We start from the raw sequence: 15459 nt of genomic DNA, 5'->3' as shown, positions 1-15459 counted from the left end.
GTCCTCTTTAACTCATATAAAATACTTAATTATTAGTACTAGTTACTTCACAAACTTACAAAATTACAGCTACTGCTTCTTCTGATTAAGCTGATGCGATCCCCAAGCCTTTTTAGTACTTCGCGTTGCATTATTCGGGCGGAGCAGTTGGGAGATACCTCGCTAGCAGTGGACGCCATTGACCTCGATCCATCGCCTCATGTGCGCACACTACGCCTATATACAGTCGCACCACACACAGCTACCTCCACCACCCAACCCCCCAAACACCTAGCTCACTGCATCTTCTTCCTCCTCCTCCTGATCAAATTAATCATCGTCTCCTCCATTGCATTCTTGCATCCATCCATCTAGCTAGTTAGTGTTGTTCTTGTTCGTGTTCTTGTTCTTGATGTGCATTGATCTTTCTTCTCTATTGATCTAATTGTTCTTAGATTGAGAGTGAAGTTGTGAGAGAGCTGGACACCATTTCTCTCATCAATATCCCTTAGCCAAACCTTGAGAAAAGCCTGTGAAGCATGTAAGAACACACCAGTTTGTTCCATCCAAACCCAACCCAAAAAAGCACCAAAAAAAAGGTCATCAGTTCCAAGTCCCAAAAGCATTGTTCTTTCATAACTAGGCATCTCGGTTAATTAGGGTGGATATTCCTCCACTAATCCCTTAGCGAAAAATCTACAAAAACCACTAGATCATGTAATTTTCGGCGAAATCATTCCACCCCCAGCTGAAGAAAAAAAAACAAAAAAAATATAGGCCAAGAGAATCATATTCCAGCATGCATCGTTAGCTAGTAGCCATCATCTCAGTCGCAGTCCGGTAGTAATACTGGACACAATCCTCCCATTGCTGTAGCATTTACCTCTGCAAAAGCCATCAAATCATGTAATTAGTAGCTAAAAACCCATCCTATTTCTACCTCATCATTCGCCTGAAAAGAGAAAAAAACAAGAACAAAAAAAAAAAGAAGTTGCAAGAAGAGGAGAGCAAGAAAGAGTTGATATATTAATGGAGATGGCGGCGCCGAACGGGGGCGGCGCGGCGGGGATGTCGTCGCCGGTGAACGGGGCGTCGGCGCCGGCGACGCCGGGGACGCCGGCGCCGCTGTTCGCGGGGCCGCGGGTGGACTCGCTGTCGTACGAGCGCAAGTCGATGCCGCGGTGCAAGTGCCTGCCGGCGGCGGTGGCGGAGGCGTGGGCGCCGTCGGCGCACGGCTGCGTCGTGGAGATCCCGGCGCCGGACGTCTCGCTCACCCGCAAGGTACGCGCCCCCATGCACATGACGCCCCCACGTGGACACCCACCGCTTCTTTCAATTCCCTCCTCTCACTTTGGGTGTTCTTAGTTCACGTCAAAATAATGTGATGGAAACATTGAAAGTTTATATGTGTAGAAATGTTTTGATATGATGAAAAAGTTAGAAGTTTAAAGAAAAATTTTGGAGCTAAACTCGGTCTTCGTCTCAAAATAAATTTAGGCACCTTTCTTTCTTCTGTTGCTTCGGTTCGTTTTAAAATAAATCAACTTTAAGCAAGAAGTACTCTGTAAAATAAAAAGAAAAAACTAGTATCAGGTTTACAGGTAGGATTGATTTTTTTTTCTTTTTATGGAGGGGATATACATGCAATTATTTGAGTTCCATCCATTTTTTTTTACCTTTTTTAAAGAAAATGTTTGGACACTCTTAGCTAGCTCTCTTCTCCCACTCAGCTATGTGATTTGATTATTCAGTGGATTATTGCTGAGGACTATTGGTTTGATTTGTAGGTATGAATAAAATATTTTTGAAAATAAATTTAATAAATAGCTCCAAACAAGAGATATAAGCAATATAATGAAAAAAAGTTTTTCAACATGACTAAAAAAATCGTATTTTTTGAGCGTCGAGCAAATAATCTATCAATAATTGGGTAAATTAATAAGCTGGATATAACATGACTAACCCTTCATCTTTTAACCTTTTTTTGTATGTTTTTAAAATGGTTTTTTGGGGTGTTTTTGTACTATGGAGTTGAACGTGCTGGTACTTTTTGGTGTACTTTTACTCTGCTTCTGAAATTGTGCGCGAGATGTCGTAGACGTAGTCGTACGTACACAACCAGCACGGTATAATGTCAGAGACATGTACTGATGTACAAACATGCATCCGGTACAAAAATACTCTCTGGCATCCATCTGCTTCAGAAAAATAAAAATAAAAAGTCAGAGGAACTGATCGATCGTCCTATTCCTAGCAGGAATTTTTTTTTTCAGTGCAATAAATCTGGATTTTTTTTTTACGAGACAAAGAGAGTATACACAACAGACAATGAAACACATGATTTTTGTTTGTCACGAAGCTTCAGAAATAAAAAAGTCAGAGGAACTGATCGATCGTCCTATTGCTAGTTGCTGAATAGTACTAGTATTTTTTTCCGTAATATACACGGTATATTATACGGCCAAGTTGGGTATGATCCAATGTCCTTTTGGTTAGTTTTAAATTACTAGGTGCCATTTCTAAATAAGTGACGATTAATTAGTCTCTAAGAGGAAAAAAATTCCGTATATTCCCCCTAAATATTGAACAGTTTCTCCCCTTATATTTCTCTTCTTAGAAAGAAATCAAAAATAAAAATGGAGGGTTGATATATAGAGTACCAACATGCTCTTCTATTTGGCCAAAGTGCTCATTCAGAAAACCATATATCATGCAAAATCATTTTTTAAAAAGAGCAATTCTACGGTCCTTGAGGTACCAAAATTTTAGTGTAAAATTTAATAACTCATGGTACCTCATAGTACCTAGTTACCAAGAGGTACCAAATTTACAATAGAAAAAATAATAACTCATGGTACCTCTTTAAGGACCGTAAAATTGCTAAAAAAAGTTATATAACGGTGGTATAAAGTTTGGATGTTACATGGGGTACATGTACTTTTTGAAATGAAATGTGTTAACAGTGACGTATGGAGACAAAAGAGCAACATCACACTGACGCGGTTTCAGTAGGTGATTAATTAAGGAAGTGACAGTGGTTAGATCTGTACTTACACAGTGCTAACACACTGGAATCAGGGGTGCCGTCAGCAGAGCTTTGTTGGATCCGAACCTGCAGACTCAAAATTTTACACAGGTCCACTCTGGCAATGGTCCTCCGTGAGAAATTTTAAAATATTCTGACGATTCAAGCAACCGCATTGTATTCAGTGTGTTTCAAACAAACCTTTAAAAGTTTCAAAATTCAGTTCGAACGTTGAAATCAAACTCATGTGTGGTGTGTGAAGATATTGCCGTCATCAAACTTACGGAGTCATCAATTGGCTTTTGCTTATGCATATTCGTAGTTTTTATTAGCAAACAAATAAAAATTTGGGAGTAAAAATTTTAACATGTTCTTAGTATTTAAAAGCTAGTGTTGTAAAATGAATTACGAATTTCAAAATTAAGTTTTAGAATTTAAATTTTAGCTTATAAGTATAAGCATAAGTGAAGAAAACCAATAATGATGTTATAACGAAGTTAAACCAAATTACAATGAAATACATACCAAATTACCGTGGAACTCTTATCTTCAAAACAATCCCTTAGGACATCACCAATGTATATGGCAAAAGTGGTCTATATAGATGGGACCCATATAATAAACTTTAACTATAGCAATCCTCACAATGTATATAGATACAATGTAATATTAGGAGAAGACAGAGAAGTAGAGATAGATAATATTATTTATGTTACTAGATGGCTGAATGGAATAGTTTATTTCCTATAGACTACTTTTTGTAGTACATTGTGGATGTCCTTAATCGAAGGTCCATGTACTCCATTTAACTAATACTATTTATCTTGCCGTCTACAAAGAAAACACGCAATGCTCATCTTTGGAAGCTGAATTTTATATTGTCAATGATCACTGATGGGATCAAACAGTACAGTACTACCTAAGGCGATTAGGTCCTAGCTAGCCTACATCATGTTTGATTAATTTTGTGAGTATAAAACCTGCAAAGATGCTGAATTTTCTTGGCCTTGCTCGGCGTCAGTCGGCGGCGGCGCGCGTAATCCGGCGGTTTGTCTGTCAAGTCCGCGTTTACTGTTCACGCCATCCCTGTGTGTCCCATAACCCATCGCAATTTCAGAAATCCAGAACTGATGATTCGATTAAAAATTTGGTCATGTTGTACTCCATTTGGAGTACTTACCATTTGGAAAAAGAAAATTAAATACTACTCCTATCAATGGCACTGTTGAAGTCGATGACAAAAATGCATTTTTTAAAATAAAAAAACGTGCGAGCGAGAAAGTACAATGATTTTTGGTGATAAGGTTTTTTTTGGATGTGACATGAGAGGGCCGTGTCCAAAATTCAGAGTTGACTCAACGATCGCTTCGAGCCATCCATCCGTGAGGAGAGAGTGGTTGCTTTGCTATGTGCCTGTCATGTCTAATCTGTCCCTGGTTTTCGTTTCTTTTTCTGGGAGGGTAATCAGTTCATGATTTGACATAATCGCCGCAGAATTATTGGTTCATGATTATTTGCGAAAAGCGCATGGTTTTAGTGTAAAATTTCAACGGGACATTGCTGTGTGATTCTTTTGGACTAAAAGCGGGTAATTTTGTTATCATGCACAGAAACAAAACTTTATAAACATATATGTCGTTTCAGCTTTTGATTAGTGCCTGATGATCCCACATTCCTACTGTTCTTTTTGTCACGACCAAAATCTCGCTAAATTCAGAAGTACGCAATCACAAACTTTTGTGTCTGATTACACCTTTTTGCAGTTTAGCATTGCCACATAATCAATCAGACGCACTTGAAAGTATCCATAGACTTTTGGATGGACTTTTGAAAGTACTTCTGAAACTGAAATGTCCAGCTCAATTTGCTTGATTGATCAATCAAACAGTAAATTAATCATCAAAGAGAGAGTGTCTTAAATTGATTGCAAATTTACACGATTCATATACAGTTACAGTTATGGTGTGTTTAGTTTTTAGGTGTAAAATTTTTGAAGTATACGGACACACATTTGAAGTATTAAACTTAGATTAATTACATATTCCGCTTGTAAACTGCGAGACGAATTTATTAAGCCTAATTAATTCATTATTAGCAAATGTTTACTGTAGCATCACATAGTCAAATCATGGCGTAATTAAGTTTAAAAGATTCGTCTCATAATACATACAAACTATGCAATTGGTTTTTTTCCCATATTTAATGCTCCATGTATGTGTCTAAATATTTGATGTGATGTTTTTGGCCAAAATTTTTTTAGATCTAAACAAGTTTTTAACTCTATTATGAATTCACTTTTTTTTTAAAAGAGAGCTCCGTTATGAATTCATGAACTCGTAAATTATAGTAATCTGTATGAGTGTGTTAATTAAGCTGGGAGATTAACGCTGAACAAATAATTAAACTGCGGTGCAGCTTGGAGCGGAGTTCGTGGGGACGTTCATCCTCATCTTCTTCGCGACGGCGGCGCCGATCGTGAACCAGAAGTACGGCGGCGCGATCTCGCCGTTCGGGAACGCGGCGTGCGCGGGGCTCGCCGTGACGACCATCATCCTGTCGACGGGGCACATCTCCGGCGCCCACCTCAACCCGTCGCTCACCATCGCCTTCGCCGCGCTCCGCCACTTCCCGTGGCTGCAGGTCCCGGCGTACGTCGCCGTCCAGGTGCTCGGCTCCATCTGCGCCGGCTTCGCCCTCAAGGGCGTCTTCCACCCCTTCCTCTCCGGCGGCGTCACCGTCCCCGACCCCACCATCTCCACCGCCCAGGCCTTCTTCACCGAGTTCATCATCACCTTCAACCTCCTCTTCGTCGTCACCGCCGTCGCCACCGACACCCGCGCCGTCGGCGAGCTCGCCGGCATCGCCGTCGGCGCCGCCGTCACCCTCAACATCCTCATCGCCGGGTACGTATAATCCTCTTCCTCCTCCTTGTAGCCAGGTTTTAATCTTTCAGTTTGAATGTTTCTATCGGAACGTGTCGATATACCGAAATTTGGATCAAATTTTAGTCAAATTAAGCAAATTATTACCAAAATAAAAAAAATTGGCCGAAATAATCACATAGGGGATCCAAAATAACCAAAATTTTGGAAATTTCATTTCAGAATTTTTGAACCCTGCTCGTAGCACGTTACTGCCTCTGTGTTATATTGCAAGTTTATTAAATTTATATAAGAATATAGTAACATTTCTAACATAAATAAACATATTAAAAGTTAGTTTTATTAAAAACTATTTTCTATAAATTTGGAAAAGGAAATTTTGAAAAAAAAATAAAACGACCTATAATATGAAACAATGAGCACTAAAAATGGATGGATTTCCAAAAAAAAAAGAAAATTTGAACCATGCCACACAAATTTTATAAATTTTGTAAAATTTGTGATATGACACCCTGACCCACATGACATTAACTTATGTGGTTCCTACGTGTCATTGAGATACGGGTGGCATATTTTAAATTTTACAAAATTAGGGTGTCATGGTTCCAACAAACAAAAAAAAAATGGATGGATTTGATCTCCGGCTAACCGGCGGCGTGGGTGCGGTGCAGGCCGACGACAGGAGGGTCGATGAACCCGGTGAGGACGCTGGGGCCGGCGGTGGCGGCGGGCAACTACCGGCAGCTGTGGATATACCTGATCGCGCCGACGCTGGGCGCGGTCGCCGGCGCCGGCGTGTACACGGCGGTGAAGCTCCGCGACGAGAACGGCGAGACCCCGCGCCCCCAGCGCAGCTTCCGCCGCTGATCCAAATCATATCCAAATCCATATCCATAAAAACAAATTATTATACACGACGTAGTTAACCTGAACAAATTATATGGCTTCCAATTAAAAAAAAATCAGTCGTGTCATCCTTGGGCCTTGTTCCACATGGGCCGAACACCAAGAGAAATCCGCGTGAATATGGGCCGTGATTTTGGTTGAAAATTTTCGGTCCATTCACGTAGATGGGCCGGGTTTGAGGCCTTTTCAAATGAGACCTTGGGGGCGTGTAATAAACCCCGTTTTGCTTCGTCCAGAACGGCAGAGTATAATAGTTCGAGTTGTGTGTGATGTGTCAGAACTCAGAATAAAAATGCACGCCGATGCACCGGGGTGATGGGCATCTTGCTGTGCGAATGGTGTAAGGTTTTATTTAATTTCCTATTTGACAAATTGTGTAATTTTCCCTGTTCCGACATTGATAATTGAGAAAAATTGTCCCAAAAACTGCGTAGCCAACTGTCAGTGAGACGTTAACAAAATGATGATGGGATCTCTGCAATGTATACTGAGCAAAATTGTGCTTAGACTATGTGTGATGAAAATATGTCCCCTCTGCTGTAAATCCATGCAAGATTTGTGCCAGTATATACCACTCAAAACGATCTTAGTAATCTGAATTTTCGGGATTTCTCCTCTCTCTTTTTTTAATTATTCCTCTAGATGTCATGCTTGGATTGGAATTTCAGTACGGCGCTTTATTTACCATACCCAAGTGGTTTTGTTCACATTTTTCCATTACGTTTCGGTAAGTGAAATAGCTAAAACAGGTGATAATATGGGGGTCGGCCCCCTGACTCCCCTGCCCAACAACATCGACAAATTAGTAATCCAATTTAGATGGGTCGTATTAGTAATCTAAATTTCTGAACTTTTTCATATATGTACAACCACATAAATTTGTGTTGGTTTCGAATTTCAATGCAGTGTTTTCATAGTGAAACAGCCAAACATGTGAAAATATGGGGGTCGGAGTCCAATTCTCCAAACCCCACAAACTCTCCTGCTCAACAACACCAACAAATTAGTAATCCAATTTGGATGGGTCGTATTAGTAATCTGAATTTCTAAACTTTTTCGTATATGTTTTTTTTTTTTGAGAAAAGGCCCAAACAACATTAACGAATCCAAGTCCAATTTAGATGGGCTGTATTAGTAATATGAATTTATGAATCTTCTAGTTTATTTAAAACCACATAAAGTTGTGTTTGGCTTTGATTTCAATACGGTGTTTCCAAGGTTAATCAACCAAGCAAGTGAAAATACGAATTAATTTTGAAAGTATATTGTGTTTTTTCTTTTCTCAAAAATATTGATGTAGTTTTATCGACACAAATATACAGTTGGTATTGCGGTCCCGCGCGAGACTGCTCGGTGTCAGTCTTGCATGACCAACAAGCGAGACCAGCCAGCATGCTGTTCTTGGACGCTAATCAATGATTAATTAATCACTAATCATTTCATTTCCAACACTCTCGCAGGCTGATAATGCGAGACTGCTCGGTTTCGCACCCTCTCCGCGCAAGACCAACACCACGTGGTCTCGTGTCCTCACCGTGCGAGACCACCCACGTCGTCACTCCACCATCACTTTCAGCGATATCGAAGATATATTTGTGACAAAAAAACCGCATCAAGAATATTTCAGAGAGAAAAAAGAACGAAGAATATATTTTCAAATTTAATTCGTGAAAATACAGGGGCTCGGAGTCTAATTCAAAGTACTCAACGACCTCCCAAATTAGGAGTCCAAATCCATTTAAATGGGTCGTAATGGCTACCCGGCATCTCTGCCTGTGTATTCTGGGCTTTCCAGCACTGGTTTTGCGTTGTAGTGGGCCGTCCTTGCTGACAAATGGATGGTGACAAATCCAATGGAACTGATGAAATGCTTTACTCGTCGCTAATGAAATTCCATTCAACATCTACTCGAATAGGGAAAAGTCTATTTTACACCCTTGAACTCTTATGCGTGTCTAAAATACACCTCCGAACTACAAAACCGGGTATAATACACCCTCGAACTGTCAATACCGGACACTTAACCCCCCCCCCGGGCTGTTTTTACCGTGGTTTTTGCCACGTCAGCCCTCACCATGTCAACACACAAGGTAATATGGGCCAAGCCCATACTCTGTTCATTCTTCTCTCCCTCCCCTGTTCGTTCCTCTTCCTCACGTCCGCTAGCGGCAGCAGCGCGGAGCTGCTGCGAGGGCGGTGACGGCTGTGAGGACGGAGCTGCGGCGGCGGCTCCCCGTTCCACACGTGGCCACTACCAGCTCGCGACCGGCTACGGTGTTGAGTCTCCTCCGCGCGAGGGGCCAGTGCGGGTCCCTCCTCCACCCGCGCCGCCTTTGCTTCTCTATTGCGCCAGTAGCAGCCGCAAAGCCCGAGGCCGTCGGTAAGCCTCCAGGCCCCGCTCCTCCTTCCCCTCGCGTGCATGGTGCTGAACCGTTGATATGTGCGATGATATTTGTAGGGACGACCGGGGAGGCAGCTGCGGCGCCGGTGGAAGAGCTCGCGAAATCTCTGCAGGGGGTGCAGGGGGTGGAGGTGTTCGATCTGAGAGGAAAGGCGGTGCCCGCTGTTGATCTGTGGAAGGACAGGAATTTTTTATCGTGCTTTGTAAGATTGATTGTGTTTGAGACGATTGATGATGGTTGTTTGCATGTGTGTGCTGTGCCATAAGAGGGCCGATCTTCTTGTGGCTAAGCAGGATAGTTTAGTGGCCGATTCCTCTCTGCAAATTTCGAGGAACAAAGGAAATACATCAAATGCTTAAAGTGATGCATTCTTCTACTCTCTTTTTTTTTTCAATCTATCAGGTTCCATTTACAAAAACATAAAATGTTTTCATATTCAACCTTCGCAGCACCGCCGCCCTCGCAACAGCTCCGCACCGCCGCCGCAGCCATCGCCGGCCTCGCAGATCCGTGCCGCTGCCGCCAGTGGTCGTGAGGAAGAGAAGAACGAACAGGGAGGGAGAGAAGAACGAACAGAGTATGGGCTTGGCCCATATTACCTTGTGTCCTGACGTGGCGAGGGCTGACGTGGCAAAAACCACGGTAAAAACAGCCCGGGGGGTTAAGTGTCCGATATTGACAATTCAAGAGTGTATTATACCCGGTTTTGTAGTTCGGGGGTGTATTTTAAACAAGCATAAGAGTTCGAGGGTGTAAAATGGACTTTTCCCACTCGAATAAATAATAAGTTTTCAGTTTTGCTCTTCAGATCTACAAACCTAAACTTTTTATGCGTTTCTGGAAAATTAGATTGTTCATGCACAAAATGTTTCACGGCCACTTTAGCTATGGAAACGTTGTATTACAAGCAGAAGTTCTTTTTTAAGGCCCGTTTATTCGTATAAATATTTAGAAGCAAAGTACATGGGTGAGAGATTTCACTCCCTAGATGGTGGGTACATTTCACTCCTTCATAATTCACCAGCCATAGGCTGTAAACGTGTGCTTCGATCAGGATCTCATCTAAAACTCTGCTGTAAACGAGGTTGGAAGCCTTAAAAGAGAAAAATACCACCTATATATGTAATAAGAAAACCCCACTCTCAAAATTTTTGAACCGTGCACGAAGCAACCTATCATTTTACTCCACTTCTCCCATATGCATGTGAGCGAGCGCAAGGTCGCTTGGTTGCCTCCTCCACTGCCTGGCCTTGCCCGCATCAAAAGACATCACCAATGAGGCCCACTCAATCAACCTCTTCCCTCCTCCTCCTCCCCAAGCTAAAGGCGGCGAGTGTCCCACCCCACCATCTTCCCATATTGTTGGAGAAACACAGCCACCGTCCTTATATTATAACTAGTCAATTGCAATCCCTACTGTTACCGTTACATCATTAGCTCACCGCCGGTTACCAACCCCACAGCTTCGAAGGTGGCGCCGCCCGCCCGTTCTAACGCCTCCCATGACCAACTGGCCAACCCTCCTCTCCGCACCCTCCCACTCCGCTACCGATCGCCATGGTCATCAAAGCTAAAGGAAAAGGGTCATCAGCGCTGGAGGAGAGGACGTAGGCTCATCAGAGCACTAATAGTGAAACAGATCTTGAAGTTGAAAGTCTGTAAATTTTTTGGCTCAAAATGTATGTCAGATGTGATTTAGCAATTAAAAAAAAAGGTCTCATCCAGTTCCGTGAACGTTCAGAAAACGTTTTCACCACGAGAACCAGTTTGGGAGCGACGTATATATTCCTCATTCGCGAGTCGCAACAGCGCGATTGTTGGGCGCTGCACGCAAAGACCAAAAGCGGGCAGTATACACGCACGGTCCAGGCTAGTTCTACATCTACTACCGTTCCATCGCCTTCGCCACCGAACGATCCGTGGACGCGAGCGTGATCAGGTGGCCGAGACCACGTGCTCCTCCTCCTCCTCCATCTCGTGTATTGTGGCTCTCGTGCAGCGCGCGCCCCGAACAGTAGAAAGGGGCGGATCGATCGACTCACCAGCTGCCCCAGCTGGGCCTGATCCCTCTTCGTCCACTCGTTGCTGTCATCGCGTTGTGCCTTGACATCGTCACCATCCTCCTAACTTGGGGATTCCGATCTGCACCGGCCGCCCGGCATTTGGTGCTGTCCCGTCTTTCAGGACGGATCACAAATGCGATATGGTTTACTGTACGGTTTACTGTGACCTCTGTTTTGTGTACTAGTTTCCCTTTTTTTTTAAAGACTATGCACGTGAAGTGTAACCGTTTGATGGATGCTGTCAAATGTTTCCTTAAAAACATCAAAATGTCTCGGAACGTATTTCTTAAAAAAAAAAAGATATTTCCCATATGTATGTTTCTTTTTTTTTTGGGGTGGTACTAACGGCTATAAAAGAACTCTACTTGTGATGACAATGGAAGATCCCGTAGATCTCTAAAACCTGCTATTATTAACAATTGTTGTGAACTTTGCTAGCAGTGTTAAAGACTTTTAATTATTTGTCCATATAGATATTATTCATATGTTACTTAGCCCACTGGGTTACCCATACACGCGGGACATGGGTATATGTATTGGTTTCTGCCCGCTAGTGTTTTGGGGCATCAAGGATGTTGTTACCGTCCCCGTCACGGCCAAGGGCCGCGTCAGCCACTTTGTCGAGGCCCAGATCCCCAAGGATCTGCCATCGGTGAGGCTCGACAAGTAGTGACGACTTCCGCAAACTCAGGAGCGACGAATCTTGGGAGTTGCTTGCCCTACCACCACCGCACCATGCTAAGTCGCCAAGATAGAAGTTGATCGAGGTGGGAGAGGACGGGACCAATGATGAGCTTGACGATTGTGAGCTAATGCAGGCGAGCTCTTTTATTGTTGGTCTTTGACCCATCTTCTTCACCTTTTTCCGTGAATTTGTTTTTTTTAACGAACCGGTAAGCTGCCAATTTTATTAAATAGATAATTTTCTGTGAATTTGTGGTGGAAATGTGTGTTGCTATGGAACATTGTGATAGAGACATGTAATTTTTGTGTGTTGTTTGATCTGATTTACAGTGTGTGTCCAAGTTCAAACCCTTGATTATTTTTTTTTGGACGAAGGGAGTATTTGATATGTTCCACAGACAACTACTAAGTTATAAGGTGGTGGCTCAACTGCTTATATAAACCGAGGTTGTGTTTAGTTCGTGTGCCAAATTTATTTTTTAAGTATACGGATATACATTTGAATTATTAAACATAGACTAATAACAAAACAAATTATAGATTCCGCCTGTAAACTGCGAGACAAATCTATTAAGCCCAATTAATCCATCATTAGCAAATATTTAATGCAGCAGCACATTATCAAATCATGGCGTAATTAGGTTTAAAAGATTCATCTCGCGATTTACATGTAAACTGTGCCATTGGTTTTTTTTCTCCACATCTAATGCACTATGCATGTGTCCAAATATTTGATGTGACGGAAAAATTGAAAGTTTGAAGAAAAAATTTTGAATCTAAACACGGTCCGAATTTAGCAGCATGTGAAAATCACTTTCGTAGCATTGACACGTCCAACAGGCAACACAGAGTTGCATGGGAAAAAGAGTTTGTGTTTTCTGGTTTATAGATTTGTCTATTTACATATTGTGAATGAATGAATGAACAAGGAGGGAATACAAATATGCAGAGTAAATGTGCAGTACCCGGTGACCGAAATGTTACAGCAAATTTACTCATCACCAATAAACATTGTAGTACTTGCAAGCAGTGAATGATTTTTTTTTTCTTGGAAAGGCAGTAATTAAGGTAGTAGTATTGCATTGTATGCCTCGACAATGTACATCGAGCCCTGTGGTCCCACTGGGCCAGTGGCCCATGCTCGAGGCTTAACTCCATGTTACCTTCGGGCCCACCGTGTACCGTGCGCTGCACTCTAAATTTCCCCTGTTTTCTTCTCGTCAGTGAAAGCGATTGTAGCCTGCTACTACTGCAGCTAGTCCAGTACTCCTACTAGTACTATGCAAACAAGAACAAAATAAGGATTTTATTACAAATGGAGAAGTGTTAATTACTCTAAGATAATGTAAACTTTTTACTACAGTCCATGTCACAAGATATGGACTTTTGTTAGCCAGAGCTAACCTTTGTTTAATCTCCAAGTTTTCCAGAGGGTGACACACACTTGGGTCACTGATTCTCTGCATATTTTATGCCATGATGGGCACATGCGGCTTGCAAGCCTACATACTACTACCCTACAAACAAACATGCCTCAATCCATGGAATGGAATTTGCAGTGTGTGTATGTGCAGAGAAAAGAAAAAAAATGTGCATGCTTGATGCTTCCATGGTTAAATAATTTCATTAATCTTGCTCATCGAGTCATTGTTTGATTACTTGTTTACTCAATTGTTTAGGTGGTGTAAGTTTAGAATTTGGATGCTAGTAAGACCAGGTTGGCAGCGAGCTTAGAAGGTCCATATGATTGGTGCTGCGTAGTTGTCTTCTCTTGGTCTACTTCACAGTTTAATATACTGCCTAATTGGTTACCAAACAAGTTAGTAGTAAATTTATTGTGCTACTGGGGACTACTTAAATTGCGGTGATGCAGATGGCTGGTTAAAGAAGGAACTCCCCATCAGGTGGATTAGTGAAACTGCAACATTTTTTGGATGATTTTGCAGAGCTTGACCAAGCCAGTGATCCCTACCATGTACTCCCATGTGTACATGATTCATCAGTATTTTCTGTTCTGCTAATTAACATCAAGACACATACACAAAGTGATCAGCTTTCCATGTCTGCATGCTGTCCTGTACTCCTGTACAGATGTTCTAGAGTTCAGAGTTCTCCATGTGGGGTGGAAACCCAATAGGATCCAATGCATTATATGGTGCATTTTTGCTCACTCTGTCCCCCCATGGCAACAATTCACTGCAACACTTCACAGTTCACACGCACACAATCACACAGAATGTGAGATGATGATAATAGAGGCACATATGACAAATCTTGATTGGCAAATTGGCATCATGGCGTGTTGCATGCCCACATATAATCAGGTACTGTCACTATGTGCATTGCAATGTAGTGTTCTTGGCATTATGGCCAGGGACAGAAAGGCTGGGGGAGTCTTGGCGTTGGGATGACTCGCCAACAACCATGTTCTCTGCACTGTCCTGATGCCGATTGCTGATATCTCCATCCCACATGTATGCTTGCACTGGAATCCACTCCAAAATGTTACAGATGGTTTGGTAGAAAATACATTGCCCTTTTTGTTTTTGGCAATATCATTGTGATTTGGGGGATCTTTCAGATGATGTGTTCATGGTTTGTTCTGTTGTTTTGTGCCGTTTTGGGGTCAATTCAGAGTTCAGACACCTGAAACTGTGCTACTGTAGAATTCACGGATACATCTTGATCTGAAGAATTGTTTCATTTTTACATCGATTTTAAATCTGAAAAGTTGGTTTAAGTTCTCGACTGGCCAATTTAAAACATTCATGACAGTGATCTGTGTAGTACTAGTACAATGTGTTGGGCCATTCTTTTTGGGTACGTCACCTACCCCTGCAGGGTCATGCTCTTCCTGTGGAGACAAAAGCACATAAATTGTGTACTCACTATATCATGCGAATTAATATGACCTTTAGGTCAGGGAATTAAAAGTATGGTGGACAAGTGTTTATTTCACTCCGATGCTTATGAACTAATAACATAAAAGCATTTTCACAACATATGGCAAGAGGGTAACTGAAGGCCAAACATTTGGAGCTGACCCTTCACAGTTTTTTTTTTTAAAAAAAAACAGTTTGGATGATGCGCTAGATTCACGTAATAAACAAAAAAACAATCTTAAGGTATGGGTATAAACTATGTTATAAACTTCAAAATTGAGGACTCCATGGGAATGCGAATCTCACAGGAACTAGTTAAATTCCTATGAAAATCAGGCTATGACTTGTACAAGCTACAACTCTTTTTTTTAAAAAAAAATGCAGTACAAACGTGAGCGTTTACTCACATTATGAACACACCCTACCCTTATAAGCACATTTAAAAAACTAGCCCAACATATTTTGAGATTAACGAAGTCATCACAGACAATTTGCTATTTACGAGTACCACTGAATGAATAATTAGTATAAATGCGAGCACCTATATCAAATTTAGAGCTTAACCAACTCTTTTTATAGGCACTTCAAGGGTTTTTGTCTCGCTTTGAAATCTTCATATGATATGATTTAATTCTT

General features: G+C 41.8%; 1 protein-coding gene across 2 annotated transcripts; it reads left to right on the top strand.

Moving 5' to 3' along the window:
• The first annotated feature begins 257 nt into the window (after window positions 1–257).
• Window positions 258–7414, top strand: DTE1 (dwarf and tiller-enhanced1). 2 transcript variants are annotated; one of them, NM_001404049.1, is made up of 3 exons: window positions 258–1260; window positions 5420–5907; window positions 6558–7414. In NM_001404049.1, exons 1-3 carry the CDS (start codon window positions 1009–1011, stop codon window positions 6751–6753), a joined length of 936 nt encoding a protein of 311 aa, NP_001390978.1. In that variant the 5' UTR covers window positions 258–1008; the 3' UTR covers window positions 6754–7414. The 2 variants fall into 2 exon arrangements, 1 of the variants encoding a protein (NP_001390978.1); NR_175800.1 differs by lacking the exons at window positions 5420–5907; window positions 6558–7414 and having other exon boundaries at window positions 258–732.
• The last annotated feature ends 8045 nt before the right edge of the window (window positions 7415–15459 follow it).

Source organism: Oryza sativa, chromosome 10, assembly GCF_034140825.1.
Source record: "Oryza sativa Japonica Group chromosome 10, ASM3414082v1".
NCBI lineage: Eukaryota > Viridiplantae > Streptophyta > Magnoliopsida > Poales > Poaceae > Oryza > Oryza sativa.
Note: the sequence above shows the minus strand (reverse complement) of the source record. Positions and strands in the feature narration are given on the sequence as shown.

Coding starts and splice junctions, on each gene's coding strand:
- DTE1 (NM_001404049.1), top strand. CDS start 1,009: ATGGAGATGGCGGCGCCGAACGGGGGCGGCGCGGCGGGGATGTCGTCG. Junction 1,261..5,419: donor ACGTCTCGCTCACCCGCAAG/GTACGCGCCCCC, acceptor ACTGCGGTGCAG/CTTGGAGCGGAGTTCGTGGG. Junction 5,908..6,557: donor CTCAACATCCTCATCGCCGG/GTACGTATAATC, acceptor GGTGCGGTGCAG/GCCGACGACAGGAGGGTCGA.